Source organism: Pleurodeles waltl, chromosome 7, assembly GCF_031143425.1.
Source record: "Pleurodeles waltl isolate 20211129_DDA chromosome 7, aPleWal1.hap1.20221129, whole genome shotgun sequence".
Lineage (NCBI taxonomy): Eukaryota > Metazoa > Chordata > Amphibia > Caudata > Salamandridae > Pleurodeles > Pleurodeles waltl.
Window position 1 is genome coordinate 647,591,456 of NC_090446.1, and position 16,270 is coordinate 647,607,725.

Consider the following 16,270-nt stretch of genomic DNA (forward strand, 5'->3'; position numbering starts at 1 on the left):
GTGAATTTAAATTTTGTTGAAGTCAATGTGGATAAAAAGCTTGTGTTGGATTTACCTGATTTCTTTTCTGACATATTGGGGTGCCTCAAGAATGTCAGAGGCATTCTGATTTCAATGACAGAAGCAGCAAAACGTGAATTGGAAAGGATGTATCAAACAGGACTGAAAGTGTTAAGTGTTTAGCGTGTGTTGCCCATGTAGTGGTGGTACTATAACAGTCTGGTGAAATTCACTTGTGTGTGCATCTTAGGGCTTTCAGTTAGAATGCAGTGACTGACCATTTTCAGCTTCTGAAAATAACAAACATGCTCACAATGCTGCATGAGGAGACATTTTTCTCTTCTTTTGATCTCACTGAAGCATACTAATAAATTAGATTGCATCAAGAGTCAAAAGATGTTATAACTTTCATAATTCTGTTTGGCACTTTTCAGTTTATTATGATGATGCATTTTTGGCTGGTATCAAGTGCAGCTATACTTGAAAGGAATATGTAAGACTTATTTGGGAATATGTAAAGAATAAAGGTTTTTCAGAATCACATCCTAATTTTTGGGGAGACCTTAGAGATACATGACTTGAGAACTAGACAGGTTCTACAGAAACTTTATGAGAAAGGTTTGACTCTGAAGTCGAGCAAATGTAAATTTGCTAAGTGAGAAATTGCCATGCATTATGAAAAATGGACCTAGTCCAAAGAGGGATCGGGTGTCAGTTACTGTCAATCTGCAGAGTCCATCAAAAAACATAAGGAGAGTTGATGTATTTTCTTGGTATGCTACAATTTCATGCAAAGTACAAAACCAATCTACCCTCCAAGACGGTTAATATGAGAGTACAACTCAAGAAAAGAATGGCATACGTTTGGTCAGAAGAGTGCAAGAGATAATTTTAGGGTGTATAAAATTACCTTTGTGAACATAGATGATCTACAGTGTTTAATCCTGAGTGCTGGATAGTGATGAACTTGAGCACTTTGGAGTTGGGTGCAGTTTTGTTGCAGAAAGGTGAATGAATATATCTTATATTTCTAGGTCTTTATGTGCAGCAGAGTCACATTACGTGTGGCCACACATTAAAGATGGATGCATAAGAGGAGATCGCATATGTTGGTAGCCCATTCAATGCTAAGAGCTGAGCTGTCACTAGTTGGGAGTGTGGTATTGAGAGGGACAAGGTTAGTTAGTTAGTCACTAAGAGAAAAAATTATGGCAATGGGTCATGAGGGTCATCAATTGATGAGTGAAAATAAAGGAAGAATTAGATTAGGTCACTGTTGACCAGTCTTAGATATTTAAACTGAGAGATTAATGAAGTATTTTAGTGACTGCATGAATAGTGATACAATCTACAAGAAATCCACCCACAGAATGCAGAACTGTGCCAAAAAAGTATTTGGGGGATGTTACTTTGAATAATGCGATCCATTTGCAGGTTGAAAAGTTGAGTACTTTCCTTTTGGTTTTGGTTAATCAGGTCTCTTATTGGGTAGAAATTACCATTATAGGCAGCATTGAGACAAAAATGGTCACAGATTTCTTAAGCAAGGTTTTCTATAGAGAAAGACTTTAAAACTGTACTTTGAAAGACAATGGGTCTCAACTTGTCTCTAAAAGAGGGAATAATTTATAAGGTTGAGAGAGAGTAGGCATAGGAAATGCTTTGTACCATCCAGAAGGAAATGGCACTGTGGAGAGAGTCAACAGATAGATCAAAAGTGTATATCATTGGAGAGGCGTGTGGGAAGGAATCGGAAGGATGGTTTGATTATGTTCTTGTATGATTAACGTTTTACCCCTCACAATATAACTGGAGCACTCCCTTTTAAATTATTTTAGGGTACGAAAGGAAATATTGAAGCTTGGATAGGATGGATGTCGGAGGAAGAAGAGCAGTGTTTACTGGTAAAGTTGAAATGGGAAGAACAAGGAAGAAAAGCTTGTGATTGATCAAAAGAATAATTATTATGTTCACAAATCAGTTACTTGACTTTAAGGTTGGAGACATAGTTATGATTAAGGCTCCTTTTGCTTTACAGAGGTTTCTAAATTTTGTGATTCACGCAAAGTTTGAAGTTATTCCCCAAAGCTGTGAAAGTAGATGATGCAAGAAGATGGAATATTAACCATGTGGTGCTATACAAGAATAGCATTTAAGGAATTGTAGGAGGTCTTTATTTTCAATAACGTTAATGTATATCTTTTTTTCTTGTTTTTTTTGTCCTTTTTTGTGGTCTGGGGAAGGTGTCTGGTATTATCTCTGGTGTACTCTTTGTAACATCCTCTACAATTTACAGGGAATCACATTAAAATTGACAAATGAAGTATTAACTGGTCAACAGCCGGTCTGGGTTACCTTTTGGGCTATATCCCTGCCACCCATGACCAATCCAACTTGGATGCTGGGCCAGCATTCCCATTTGTATGTTTTGTACAATCAAGCGCTCATGAAGTATTCCACATGAACATGAAAACTTAATTTGAGTCTAACCATTTATTGCGTGTCCTTTAGAAAGATGGCGCTTATGAAGGTCTCAACCCTTGTGAAGTAGACAGTTAATCCATGAGCTACTATGAGTTATTGTTTGCACAAATCGAATGGCATTTTTGCTGGCATTTACCTCATTACAGGAAGTAACTAGTCAACTTGTTACTAGGGATAACTACAAGATTTTCACACTCTTACTCTGACACATTTCAGCTCCTCTGGGCAGCTGACAGATCACCTTGTGCAGGGGTTGTGTGGGGCAGACTCAGAACTCAGTTTCTAACTGAACAGAGATTTCTGTGAAGAGGATAAACACTCGATAGTTTTTAATGTTCTCGTTTTCTAAACATTCATAAACATTGAAAATAGATACATGAGTGCAGATTGATGTACTTTTTAAATTAATTTTGGCATGGGTGTCTAAGAAACATTAGCAGGCGTTTTTGTACCCCGGCCACATACTTTACTTCCTTTGCACATCAGAGTGTTCCATTTAGCTTACCTTTATCACATTTTATGTTCCAAAGCACTCTAGAAGCGGATTAATTCTGTCACTTTAAGACCCTGATTCCTGGTGTGTAATAACCAAATGTATGGTAAATACTGGATTCCGGCAATGTATCTCTGTTGACATGTAAAATCTGCCGAAATTTATCGGGTGAATACATGTACTAATTTCTGACACATTTTGAATTCCTCATTCTGGAAAAACCCGAATAAGAGGTAGTTATTTCTTTATTCACGGGCACATTAAATACCTCATCCTCTTCCAACCAACTTAGAATCAGGACCTAAGAAATCTATTTAGTCTGCTGAGCAAAAAAATCTATATCTTAATCGGTGGTTAGGTGTGTACAGATGTTCTCTCTCTCTTGGGTTTCATGCTCTTGGTGATAAGCACAGTAGTAAAACCCTAAAAGTAATCAAAACCTTGGCATGGTTGTGTAAGATCCACTTCTTTTTCTCCCACTCCTTTTTTTATCCTACTTTATTATTCATAGACTAGTCTGTGCCATGGGACATGTGCCAGTGTTTCCTGCCAGTGCTGTTTGACTGTTTGTTCATCCTATAGTCCTTTTCAAAATAAATATCCTTTCAGATTATAGAAGAAGTTTAGGGCAGTATTCCAGGCCTCTGCTATGCAATTTGGCCCTTCCATGTCAACACCTAATTACACAAAAGTAATGAGTTTGTAACAGTATAACTCTCAGACATAAAAGGATGTGGGCAAACAAGTTTTACATATGTGCAAATGTGCACATTTGTATGTGCATGAAAAGCAGCAATTCTAAATCTGCTGAGTTGTGGTGAACAAATGACAATATAAACTGTGGAAAATCTATGGTAAATTTAAAGCTACTGTCTAAAAAGAGGATGCTCCCATAGGGGTGCCATGAGACTTTTCACTGCAAGGGTAGGGAGCACTAACATTGCTGTAACTTAGTGGATATTTACAAACATGTGCATGCAATGGCTTTTCGCACAATCATTGCACTACCAGTAGCTGAAATGGGGGAAAATAGGGGAAAGCAAAGGTTTCTATTTTTATGTGTGGTTTTATCCAAGACCTTTTGATTTTACTAATATTATAGGTATAATATACTTACTTAAAGTGGATTTTAGCCACCTAATTTTTATCCAACGGTCTGTTGATGTGTCTTTTACATTTTGCTTCCACCCACTACAGCAAACAGAATGGGGCAATGGGTCAGCATACTTCAGTCACCGCAATCACTCCACTTTGAGTGATTGAATTTTGCTCTTTGAGAATGAGCACATCCACACATAAGGTAGCTCCCTTGAGTGCCAGTGCTTTTTTGTTTTTACTTTATAATTACTTCAGTGATGCCTTTGTTTTTACAGTCTGAGGTGAAAGCAGGACATTTCTACCAGATGTATGTACAGGCCGCATTCCAAAGTTTATCAATTCCTGTTGCCTGATAATGCTATGGTAAATTCCTTTTGAAGTGTCCTTTGTCTGACTGCTAGTATTTCACAGCATAACAGATTGCATCCATTTGAAATTGTACTGTATTAAGTTATCCTCTTTTCACCATGCATGCAGTACACAAAATTAACGCTTCAGTATTATACTTGCGAATTCATAAGCTGACAGTTCTTCAGCACACGTTTATTCTGGACTCATTTTCACCAATGGTTCTTTAAAAAGCTTTGCCCAGGAAGAAAATCAGCCTTTTTGTGTTTAATTTGCAGCACTTGCAACACTTTTTTAAAAAATGTTTTTGTTTTTCTTTCTTTCTTCCTTTCTTTTTTCTCTCTTTCTTTCTTTTTTTCCTGCTTTCTTTCTTTGATTTCCTTTTCTTTCTTTCCCTGCTTCCTTTCTTTTTCTTTCTTTATTCCTTTCTTTTTCCTTTTTTCTTTCTCTTTTACTTCCCGGCTACTTTCTTTCATTCTTTCTTTCCTACTTTCCAGTTTATTTACCAAGACCTTTTAATTCCACAAATTTATGTGTATGACATATTTTTTTCAGCCACACTTCATCCATTTGTCTGTGGTAGTGTCATTCACATTTTTCTCCAACCCACTCAAGCATGCATGCATCAGCCCACTTCAGCCACTGGCTGACTTTACTATGAGTTATGGCATGATGCCCTTTCCATGAGCCTGTCACCAAACAAAGTAGTTCCCTTCAGTGCCAAGGTGTGCTATGGCAATATGCGTTTTCTTTAGATCCAAAAACATTTTTGCCTTGTTTTTTTGGATTGTCAAACACCTGGCAGCTTCCTAAACCATAATATTTTGCAAAAACCATGACAAAACAAGAATTGGCCAAAGGCAGGCCGACAACCCAAAACTTACTGGCTTTACCAATGCTTGTCAGGAAGTGAATACAAAGGGATTTTGTCACATTTGCACATGCATGTTCAGCTAATACATTCATAAATCTATTTACTCACTTTTAATATTACTAATGAAAGGGAAAAATCTGCGGAAGTGAATCATAGTCAATCTACCGAACACAGGTGGCAGAACATTCCACCTAAAGGGCAAGCATGAAATGGTTAGTATCAAACTAAGGAGCTTATTTACAAGTCCTGTGGCGTAGGGCAGTGCAGCAAGTGTCTTGCTGTACTGTCCTGCACCACCGGGAAAGAGCAGAAACGTGCTGTATCTACAAGATACAGCTCATTTCTGTCCTCTTACCCTGCGCTGGTGCACAAATTGCTGCCTAGCGCCAACGTAGGCACCCTTGCACCATGGTGCAAGGATGCCTGCATTGTGGGGATACCTTCCTGCACAAAGTCAATCAAGAGAGGAGTTTCCCTCTTTCTATGTGTGTTGCAGAATGAAACACACGTATCAAGAGGAAAAAAACAGGGAAAAATAAAGATATTCCTCCCTGTTGCGTCACTTCTATTCCACCTCTGAGGTGGCGTAGGAATCTGACGCATTCCCAGACTTGTAAATCTGGTAATGTGTCAGAATCCTTCACGTTCCATGGGTATTATGTGGGAACACCCACTGCAACACCGATGGAACACCCCTTTCACTCAGTATTATGCGTGAAAGGGGCCCATATTTAAAAGGCCATGCAAAGCCATGCAGGGTGGCTTTGCGTGGCCTTTAATGAGTGGGATGGTGCAGGAGCATAAAAAAATTATGCTCCGGTGCCGGTGGCGCAGTGTGCCAATACAGCCTCGTAAATGAGGCCCTAAGGAGGTCATCTACAAGACAATGGCGGCGGTGTGCAAGCAATCTTGCTGTGCCAAGTTGTGTCATTGCCAAACAGCAGGGTGCGCTGTATTTAAAAGGACACCGTGCATCCTGATTCGTCCTGTGCCTGCGCTAAATTAGCTTCTTAGTGCCAACGCAGCCACCCTTACGTCATGGTGTAAGGATGCAGCACACAAAGAAAGAGCAAAAAACACGGAGAAATAAAAGTATTTCTTCTCGTTGCACCACTCTAATGCCTCCCCTGGGGATGTCGTTAGGTTTTTGGTGCTGCCTCAGGTTTACAATTTCTCGTAAATATGAGGCAGTGTCAAAAAGCAACGGGTGTTGCGTGGGTACACCCACAGAAACACCCATTGCACGCCCCTTAGCTGCAGAAAACTGTGTTGGGTGGCCCATATACACAAGGCCACGTTAAGCCAGGAAAAGTGGCTTAGCGCCGCCTTGTAGATATGATGCCACCGGAGCGTTGCAAAAAGTGATGGCCATAAGTGTTTATGTTCATGTATAATGCTACTCGAGGGCCTGACTGTATGAATCCTACAAATGGGAATGCTGGCCTAGTATCCATATTGGATTGAACATGGGCAGCAGGGATACGGCACAAAAGGTAACCCGTACTAGCTGCTGACCTAATGCTTAATGTAATTTAAAATGGGCTGAAAGACATCGCGGTAATAAGGACTGTATGAGGTCTTTGATGTGGTTTTTTGTTTTATATCCAAGAGACACCGCGGGTTCTTCCAAAATGCTCAGCAGTGGGTGGATTATCCGCTTATTTTAAACTGGATTGTCTTCAAACTATTACTGATGACACACTTCGAGAATTGCTGGGGGTTTAAAAGCAGTGGAGTATTCTTTTATCACAACTGTGGGCCCTCAATGGATCCTCCGCGGTACTTGAAACATCCAACCTTGGATGCGTTGTGCTTAGAGTGACAAGAACACTCGTGAGAAAATAGCTGCATGCTTACAGTAACCTGCAGCGTTTATCTGGAACTGTATTGCTACAGTGACATACACATTTTGTTAGGACCTGTGCACTGAGGAAGTGACCACGCAACACTTCAGCATTGTACCTGCACTGTGGTAGCCAGCAGTCCAGCACACGTGACAGGATCAGTAAATGCATAGAGGGGACTTACACACAGTAAGTTATACTCTGGCACTATAGCCATGACCTGCCCACAGTAGTTGGCCATTATCACTATAGCAGTGACTTGAACACTGTGACAAGGCATGCACCTCTTTGTGTGGCCTGTTATGTATGTGAATCTGATCTCCAGTACCATGTGAAAGGAATATTCATTAACTGAGGTGTACAACATATACATCGAGGGCCTTGTTAACACATTCCCAAAACAGTGTTGTTTCTTTCAAACTTTGCAGCAACCTCTCAACTTTGAAAGCTGCTCTCCAGAGACATATGAGAGCAATTAACTCAGTGACTGTCCCAGTGAAGATATCAAGAGCCTAGAGGTATACTGAGTCCCATGTCTTTCTTTGGGTTCTGGAACAGGGAACAACTTCAGATTTGTTAGTGCAGTGGTTCCCAACCTTTTGCTTTGAGTTCTTTGGACTAATACATAATTTATTGCAAGACGAGAGTCAAGTTGGAGAAGAGGGATAATGGTTGATAGTGGGGTTTGTGGGTGCAGATCAGGATATGATGGTGATATAAACAGCGTGCAACCTATGTCCCTGAACGTCCAGGGAATCTTTTCCTCTGAGATCGTACATGAATTCCTACTGTAAATAAGACCAAGCAACTTTGCTGGAAGTTCTTCAGTAAAAAGATAAGCAGTTAACACTTTGGAAAGACCTAACTGCAAGTGCATCAGTGTATTGCGCAAGTTTTTGAGCCAACAACATTTGTTGTGTAGACAACAGTATTTTGCATTCTGGATTTTGTACTTTTGTTTTTACTAATTAAGCGTGGCTCTAAAGGCTGCAACATGCTATCTGTGGCAGTCAAAAATACTGAGGGGACTCAAAGTCTAACATATAACATAAGTCCACTAGGGAACTGTGCGCTTTGCATGCTTCCGTTTTTAAACTCGCTGCTTATAATGGCCAAATTTTAGTAAAGCGGCGAAACTTATTTTCAGGACTTTAGTAAGTCACTATAGGTACCACTCTATTTCAGGCTGAAATATAGTGATGCCTTCAGGCTGAGTGTGTCATTTATGACAGAAGTCACTTATGTCCAGTTGACAGCTATGGAGAGGTGATAACCAGTATGCCTTTACAATTATTGCCCTCACACTTTCCCTAAGCAGCCTATATACATCTAGGAGTGCTAACCATAAGGCAACAGCACCTAGAGCAGTCCTCTTCCTGCTTGGCAAGTGTTGCTTCAACACCCCTCCTGGTGTGTTTTTAGGGAAACACACCTTTATTTGTTGTGCTTGTTCCTGCTTTGAAACCAAAACTCTGCAGTCGTACCCCATAAGGTCAAGTGTTCTGTCTTTGAGATTTACTTTGCATTGTGGTACTTGTAGTTTTGTTTAGCTCATTGTAAATGTAGAACTACAAGTGCCAAAAAGGAAAATAAAAACCAGGACTAGATAAGATGCTCATGGATGGCATAGGATAAACCGAGAACTTTTGACTCTCAAAAATCAAACACTGTACAGTTTTGCATAGTCTCAGAATCTTCTTGTTTGGGTGTTTTCTGTAGTGCCAGGATGCTTCCTTTAGGCCGCTTTAGAGGGCTCTGCGACAGAGTGCATATACGGGGTGGTTATAATGGAACTTTAATTCGATGGACAGTTCCAGTGTGTCCGTCCTTCAACGGAGAGTGTAAGCTCGGGGCTGATGTCACAGCTTTACATAAGCAGCTGATTCTGAATTGCAATGTCACATCGGCCTGTTGAACCTGCCATACATGACACCTTTAGCAAGCCATAGCGCTACAAAGAAGAATAGTATGCATGCTTTGATGTTTAAGATCATACTTCTGCTTGTGAAAATAAAACTACACAGTCCCGGCTTGCGGCAAGCAAAAGGGGGGGCCGGCGCACAGAGATTGAAATAAATAATAAATAAACAAAATAAAAAAAACACTCCGCTCCTCTGCCTCATCGCTGCAGGCACAGGCTCCCAGCCTGCCCTGCAGCCAATAAGGATCGTCTGGGAGTGCCCAGCCGGGCAATACCAGGCAGACTGGGAGCCGGTGCAGGCTCTCTCCAGGCCAGCAACTGTGTTGGTAATTTTGTGTTTTTTCATCCCCCTTTTTACTGGAGATGCAACTTCGTGGGAGGGTCACTAAATCTCAATCATTTAAATTGTGGTTGTTTACCACTCGAGTTCAGGGGTCCCCATTCTATTGTTGCCACAAATTAAAAACCAAGCACGCTCTATGTGCACTTGACTCTCAAGGTAGCAACTGCAGGTTTGCACAAGACACCAACAGGCAGATAATATGGGTTGGAAACTCAAAACTTAGTCGTGCACACAGTAATAATCAATAAATCCTTGTTTGGTCACAGCTTTTACTTTAAATAAAGGATAAGTACTTTAATGAACATGAAGATTTATACTATGCCAACAATCAAAAAAACATACACAAAATACAGTTGCAAAATGCTATTCCAAACAGTAAACGCACTGAGAATGCAAAGAGCAATGTGCAGCCCTTTCAAAACAGGAACTTGAGGATAATTGGAAGAAGGTTGGAAGGGGAAGGATAAACACAGCCTAGAAGTGATGGAGCCGAGCTTGATTGAAAGAGGGCGCAAAACATACACTCAGAAGAGAGCAAGCAATTTACAACTTGGTTCTATGTAATCAAATAAATACAGTTCACATCAATTAAATGTGCATTTGGGGACACAGATGCAATTTAGGCAATATTTACAGTATAGTATGGAAAAAAAACTATGCTTGTATCAGCTAGCACAGCACAGGATGGGGCTGGGGAAGCGGTCATTGTCAGGATGCGGTTCACTGACTTTCCACAGCCACATCACCTAGGGACCAGGCAACACACACAAGTTAAAGAAGACTTGCTGCTCTAGGTAAAGGGTGCTTGACCTGGATAAAAAAAGGTCTGAATGGTCTGTAACCACTAGCTAGGACATTGTCTGAACTAACCTTCACAAGAGACTACTGTATGAATGATGGAGGACAGAGGTAGAGGACCAGCGGTGAATCTCAGAAGGGAGTGGGATCAGCTTGCAGCAGAATAGTAAAAAATGGAGTGCAGTCATCAGTGATGAAGCATGGGAGTCTAATAAAAATATTACATTTAAAACGAAGGATCCGGTGAGCCATAACCAGGATGAGGAGGTTTTTGTACACATTATTACATTTATATTGTAGAAAATGGGGTTATTGGTTGAGGGGGTGGGGGCACCACTCAGGCAATGACCACAGTTCCTGCCTGGGTGAACCAAAAATTGTCACTAAATTAACCCGTGCTTTATCCACTGGTAGCTTGGCATTAAGTAATCAGGCTTAACTTAAAGGTAAAATGTGAAGTATTTATGAAGTACACAAACAGTAATAAAGTGAAAACACAACTTAGGAAAAACCCAAACCAACTTACAACAAATAGAGTAAATTGTAATAAATAAAATGATACCTCAAAGACAAAAATCCACTTAGTAGACTCAGAGAAATTCAGTTTTAAAGTTTGAGATAAAAATAGCGCCTAAAAACACAGAGCGCCACTCACGGTCATTTGACAAGTTCAGGCTGACCATGATGGAGTGCTAGCTGGATACAGGCACCAGGTTAGAACCGCTGAAAAAGTTACTGTAGCCGGCTATCGGATATAGCGGGTACTGGCGGCGCTGAATCGGGAACGGCGTCCCGATTCTCCCTCGAGAACGCCGTTCCACCCGGGCGTCATGACAACGGAGACGCCGACACCAGCACTGGGAACCCGGATATCCGGGTTCCCGAAGAAATAGAAGGGGAAGACGGACTTCCCGCAGGGGACGCGAAGAGAAGCGAAGACGCCGACGGAGGAGCAGAGAGGAGAGACGCAGGACCCGGGGACCCAGGGAAAAGACCGAAGAACGAAGAAATCCAGGAAACCAGCGACCAAGGCCGGTTGGAGACCCAGGGAAGACCCGAAGGACGAGAAATCCGCCACGTGGCTGCACCAGGTACGGTCCTTTCTGAAGGACAACCTCGGGCTAAAGGGGAGAGGGGGGTCAGGAGAGGAGAGAGGTGATCCAGGGAGAGGGGAGGGGGACTTTGGAGGGAGAAGGGAAGGAAAGGGAAGTTAAGAGGGTGAAAAGAAGGGAAAGAATAGAAATGTGGAAGTTAAGGGCATCACAAAGAAAGAACTAAAGGCACCAAGCGACTATAACCTATCACTGGGAAGACACTAAGAGGTGACTGTTTTCCTGACCTCGGATTTGCACAGTATACACCTTTCACAAGGGACGGAGCTCTCACTCTCTCTCTCTCTCTCTCTCTCTCTCTCTCTCTCTCCTTACCTTCTTGTACTATTAGTCCTAACAGTACATATATACCACCCCGACTTACCCATATCTCCATTCCTCTTATTTTCCGGTGCGCCTGGGAGTCCACGGGAAATATCTGCGCCAGTCAAGAGGAGACCTAGAAAGGAGAGAAGAGACATTCTATCAGGGAGAGCCCGACAGCCCTAGAATATTAAAGACTTTTCCACAACGTCAAAGAACTTTAAATAAAATTCCTTACTTCTCACACACTCAAGCCTCCTAGTCCTTATTATCGCCACACCCACTGCTACAGTTACCTTCTCAAAGTCTGATGCGAAGAGTTCTGTTTGCAGTACAGTAGGCCGAGAGGAGCAAGAACAGCACTGTGGATGGTCTTCACTGTAGCGCGAAGGGAAGGCTGGATGTCTCTTGCCGTCGCTGTAGCGCAAAGAGTTTAACTTACTACCAGAGCTTGTTCCTTATCACAGGCAGCAGAGTCCTTAAGCAAACGGGCCCGCTCGCGAACAAACTAAAACTTCGGGATTTCACGTTTCTTCACAGGTGGAGCTCAGCTGATGCCAGCCAAGAGTCCAGGGACTTGGAAGACACCTCTGGAGGATCAGGAACGCACTCCAGCAGAGGCCAGCAGAGCTCAGGAAGGTCCGGTTGCAGGCCCAGGCAGGTGAAGTGCAATAGGTCAGCTGTGCAATTCCAAGGAGGCCTCTGGAGCTTCTTGTGATCCTGTAACTTAGACAGGAGGTCAGCCAAATGATCCTTCAAGTTACTCAGGTTGGTCTGGGATGAAAGGATCCAGTCCATTCTTCCTTCTGAGAGAGTCAATCATTCCTCAATCAGCAGGGCGGTCTTCTGTAGTGTCCAGAGTTCCAGAGTTGTGCTGAAAAGTGGCTTTTGGGGCCCAATATTTATACCTGGTACCAGTCTTTGAAGTGGGGGAGGGTTCCCTATACTACAGCCACACCTGGATCTGGAAAGTGCTTTCCTTCACCTGTTGTGCCTCCAAGAAACATGGGGAGACAAAAGAGTAGTGTCATCGTATTTGTGTATGCTGGGGACAAGCCCTTTAAAGTTTGAGTGGGGCAAAGCACATCTCTGCCCCAGCCACCTTGGCAAGATGCCCCATCCTCCCCAGATCTAGTATCCTTTTGTGTCACTGTCTGGGAGAAATACACAGACCTCAACAGTAAAGCCACTGACAGTTATGATACTCAGGCCATGTCAGAAGCCACAGATGGTTATTTTGTGGTGTTTTTAAAATTGTGACTTAAAATCTGACTTTACAATTGAAGAGGATTTAAAATTTCAATTAATTTGACTGTAAACACCCTATATCTACAGGCTCCGAATCAAGCACTATCATTTATTAAATATAAGAAGGAAACACATTGTTAGTTAATGGGAGAGATAGATCTTACAACAGTGAAAAATGGCTTTACTGTGTTTGACTCTGCAGGTGTAAGCCAACTTTACCATTTTTAAAAGAGAGAACAGAAGCACAGTAGCAATGGTTAGTAGTAATAAAGTGTACAGAGTCCTAATGCCAATCAAAAAACAGTATCAGCAACAGAAGGCAAGAAACTCTGGGAGAGACCATCCACAAAGGGCCAAGTCCAAAAGATATGCTAAATGGGCTGTCTACGCTACGATCAGTTGCACATTGTGAGATCATGTAACATCAAAACATTGATGTAATACTTAATTTGCCTTATACGTTAAATATATAAACATTTGTATGAACATTTAGAGCTACTGTGTAACATGCATGGTTTTGTTTTCAAATGTCTGCTATCATGTTACTTACTTAGAATGTTTTCTCATTATTGCTTTGAATAATAACATATTAAATATTTTGTAGAGAGTCTAATGAATATGAGCAACTGAGTCGGGCCATTGGAGTGCCATCAAGTTAGGGTACCCTTAAATAGATGACATATTACCTGTGAGTAAATTTGGAAATAAGCCTGTAGAACAATATTCAGGGTATCTCTAATGGGAGTGTAAAGGTCATCCCAATAACTTTAAAAATAAAAAAATTGCTGTATTATGGGACTGTGAAAAGGGGCCAAACTCTCCCCTGGACTTACCTGCAAGAGTGAATCTGCTCCTTCACAGATCCAGATGCCACACCACAGCACCTGAAAGAAGAGAGGAAGCATAGCGTTAGAGAAGGGATTGAGCTGACATCATTCACCCACCTACTGTAAATAAGGAAGGACTCTGTTTTCCATGAGCAGGTGACAGGACTGCAGACAATACAGTAAACGAAGGACAAGAAAGGGGTGGGTCAAGCATATCAGTAAGATATCGAAGTTGGAGGAGAGAGCAAAGAGAGGAATCCTGAAGGAACCGGCAACAGGATAACAGCAGACCATGAAACGTAGAAAGACCGAATGGAAGCAGATGAGATGCAACCAGATAACAAGGGGTAACCAAGCGAGGAGCCAGAAGAGGGGAGTGAGATTGGTGGACACCGCCAGCTTTCACATCTCAACCCACCACAACTCAGGAGAGCTGTGGCCACATGGGTGAGTGACTTGAGAGCTTGTCTTCCCGAAATCATTCAGCTGGGGTATAAATTAATGCAGATTTTTTTCTTTCTCTTTATTTCCCTTCACCAATTTTTTTTTTTTGGTGTTGTGTATGGGAGGGAGCAGTGTTTAATTTGAGCCGGTGGTTTGCGGTGCTTGGCACCGTCACTTATATTTGAGGGCAAGCACTTATTTTCCCACCTCAAGCATTTATTGAGAGCAAAAGACACATATGGGAAAGATGGAAGAAGAGAAAAACAAAAAGAACCTCACACATGGAGAAAGCATAAAGCTGCTGGAGAGAGATTCAGGGAGTAGTTGTAAACAGGTAAAAGAGGCCTGAGATGGCTTTAGGATTACGCTGCCTCAGTATTCGGTGCTTGGACATTTAAATACAGCAGCCGTGTTTTTCAGGGGAGACCTTTGGGCACCTGCAGCTTTGCATGTACATATTATTCACTGGGAGAGAGACATGGTGAGAACAAGTAAGCAGTGGCGGCCGGCAGCTTTAGGAGGGAGGTGGCGGGTGGGAAGCACACACACATTCTTTCACACACAGACACGCACGCACGCACATCCATTAACAACACTCATACCATTCAAACATGCATGCACGCACCAAACATTCCTTTTAAAACATCACACACTCATTCTTTCACACACGCACGCACATCCATTAACACTCATAACATTCAAACATGTATGCATGCACCAAACATTCATTTGAAAAGATCACATACACTCATCCTTTCACACACACGCGCACGCATGCACATCCATTAACAACACTCATAACACTCAAACATGCACGCGCGCACCAAAAATTCAATTTAAAACATCACACACATACACACACACTTACCTTCAGCCTCCAGGTCCCAGGAGGGTTGGGACTGCTGCCTTCCCTCATTGGCTGACCTTAGGTCAGCCAATGAGGGAAGGCAGCAGTCCCAGCCTCGTCACAGAGTGGGATGGGGTCAGTGAGACTGCTGACCCCACCCCACCCCACTCTGTGACGAAGTGTCACTGATTGACACTCGCCCTGGGCGCTTCAGGGCTTAAACCTAAAGCGCCCAGGGCGAGTGTCAATGGGTGGCGCTTTCCTCATCACCCAGGGGAGGGCCTCGAGGCACCTTTGCTGAGCCGAGGAGGTCATGCCCATAGGAGCTGTGACCGCCTCAGCTCAGCAAAGTTCAGCTCAGGCAGCCAGGAGTCTGCGCAAATCGGGCATGGCTCACTCCTGGCTGTCTGAGCTGAAAATGAAGAGTGTCTGTCAGGCTGGCCTTTGTTCAGCCTGACAGACACTCTTCATGAGGGACAAAAGGTGGGGGGCCGTGGCCCCTCCGCCCTAAAGGACGGGCCGCCACTGCAAGTAAGTGAAAGGGATATTGCTTGCTCATGAAACTAAATGTGATAAAAGGCTCAACTTGTTTTAGATCCTAAATTTGCGTATAATATTTTTTCCTTCCGAATATCCCATTGACCCTGTTATTTAGAAAAAGGGAAAACTATGTGTCAGATTGTAAAAGGGTGGATTTCTAATCCTCTCCCCACTCTTCTCTCCCTACAGTTGATTGGTGACAGATTACTGACCATGCCAAGGAAACACCTTGAGGAGTAGAATGGATACAAGACTAGGAGAGAAAAACCTACCTACCTTTTTACTCACCGCTATGTTTTTTCTGCTTCCTACGAGAGTAATGGTGGTGACTATCCAGAGAGACCAAGTGAAAGAAGGAAGGAAAAAGACCGGATTGATAAAAGCCACAAATATCTCTACCCCTTAGAAGAACTGGATACAAGAAGAAAGATTGAAATTAGTTATTTTGTGCATACGAAAGTATATATATTTTTTATTTTCCTTGCATAATGTGTATTTAATAAAAATCATCATTCAGAAAACAGAAAAGCCTCCAATGTCATATTTCTGCCAAGCCCTCCGACAGGGACAGTCCTGCAAAAATGAATGTGCACAAAATAATGATACGAAAAGTGGTGAAGAAATATGAAACATCTGCCTTTTGAGAAAGTTGTTATTATAATGAATTTACCTTGTATTGGCAGGAGCGTATATATGCAAAATTGACATGGTCCGGCAATCAATAACATGTTGGACTACGATTTACA

The 16,270-nt window shown here is 42.2% G+C and overlaps 1 protein-coding gene across 1 annotated transcript in view; it reads left to right on the forward strand.

Annotated features, from left to right (window-relative positions):
* The window catches only part of LOC138246949 (uncharacterized), a 70,360-nt gene extending 54,320 nt beyond the window's left edge, over positions 1 to 16,040 (forward strand). Inside the window, exons 2-4 of the mRNA XM_069201696.1 lie at positions 10,936 to 11,294; positions 12,159 to 12,279; positions 15,714 to 16,040. Of these exons, the coding sequence (XP_069057797.1) occupies positions 10,936 to 11,294; positions 12,159 to 12,279; positions 15,714 to 15,717 (484 nt within the window). The 3' untranslated portion in view covers positions 15,718 to 16,040. The remainder of the gene's footprint in view (positions 1 to 10,935; positions 11,295 to 12,158; positions 12,280 to 15,713) is intronic.
* The last annotated feature ends 230 nt before the right edge of the window (positions 16,041 to 16,270 follow it).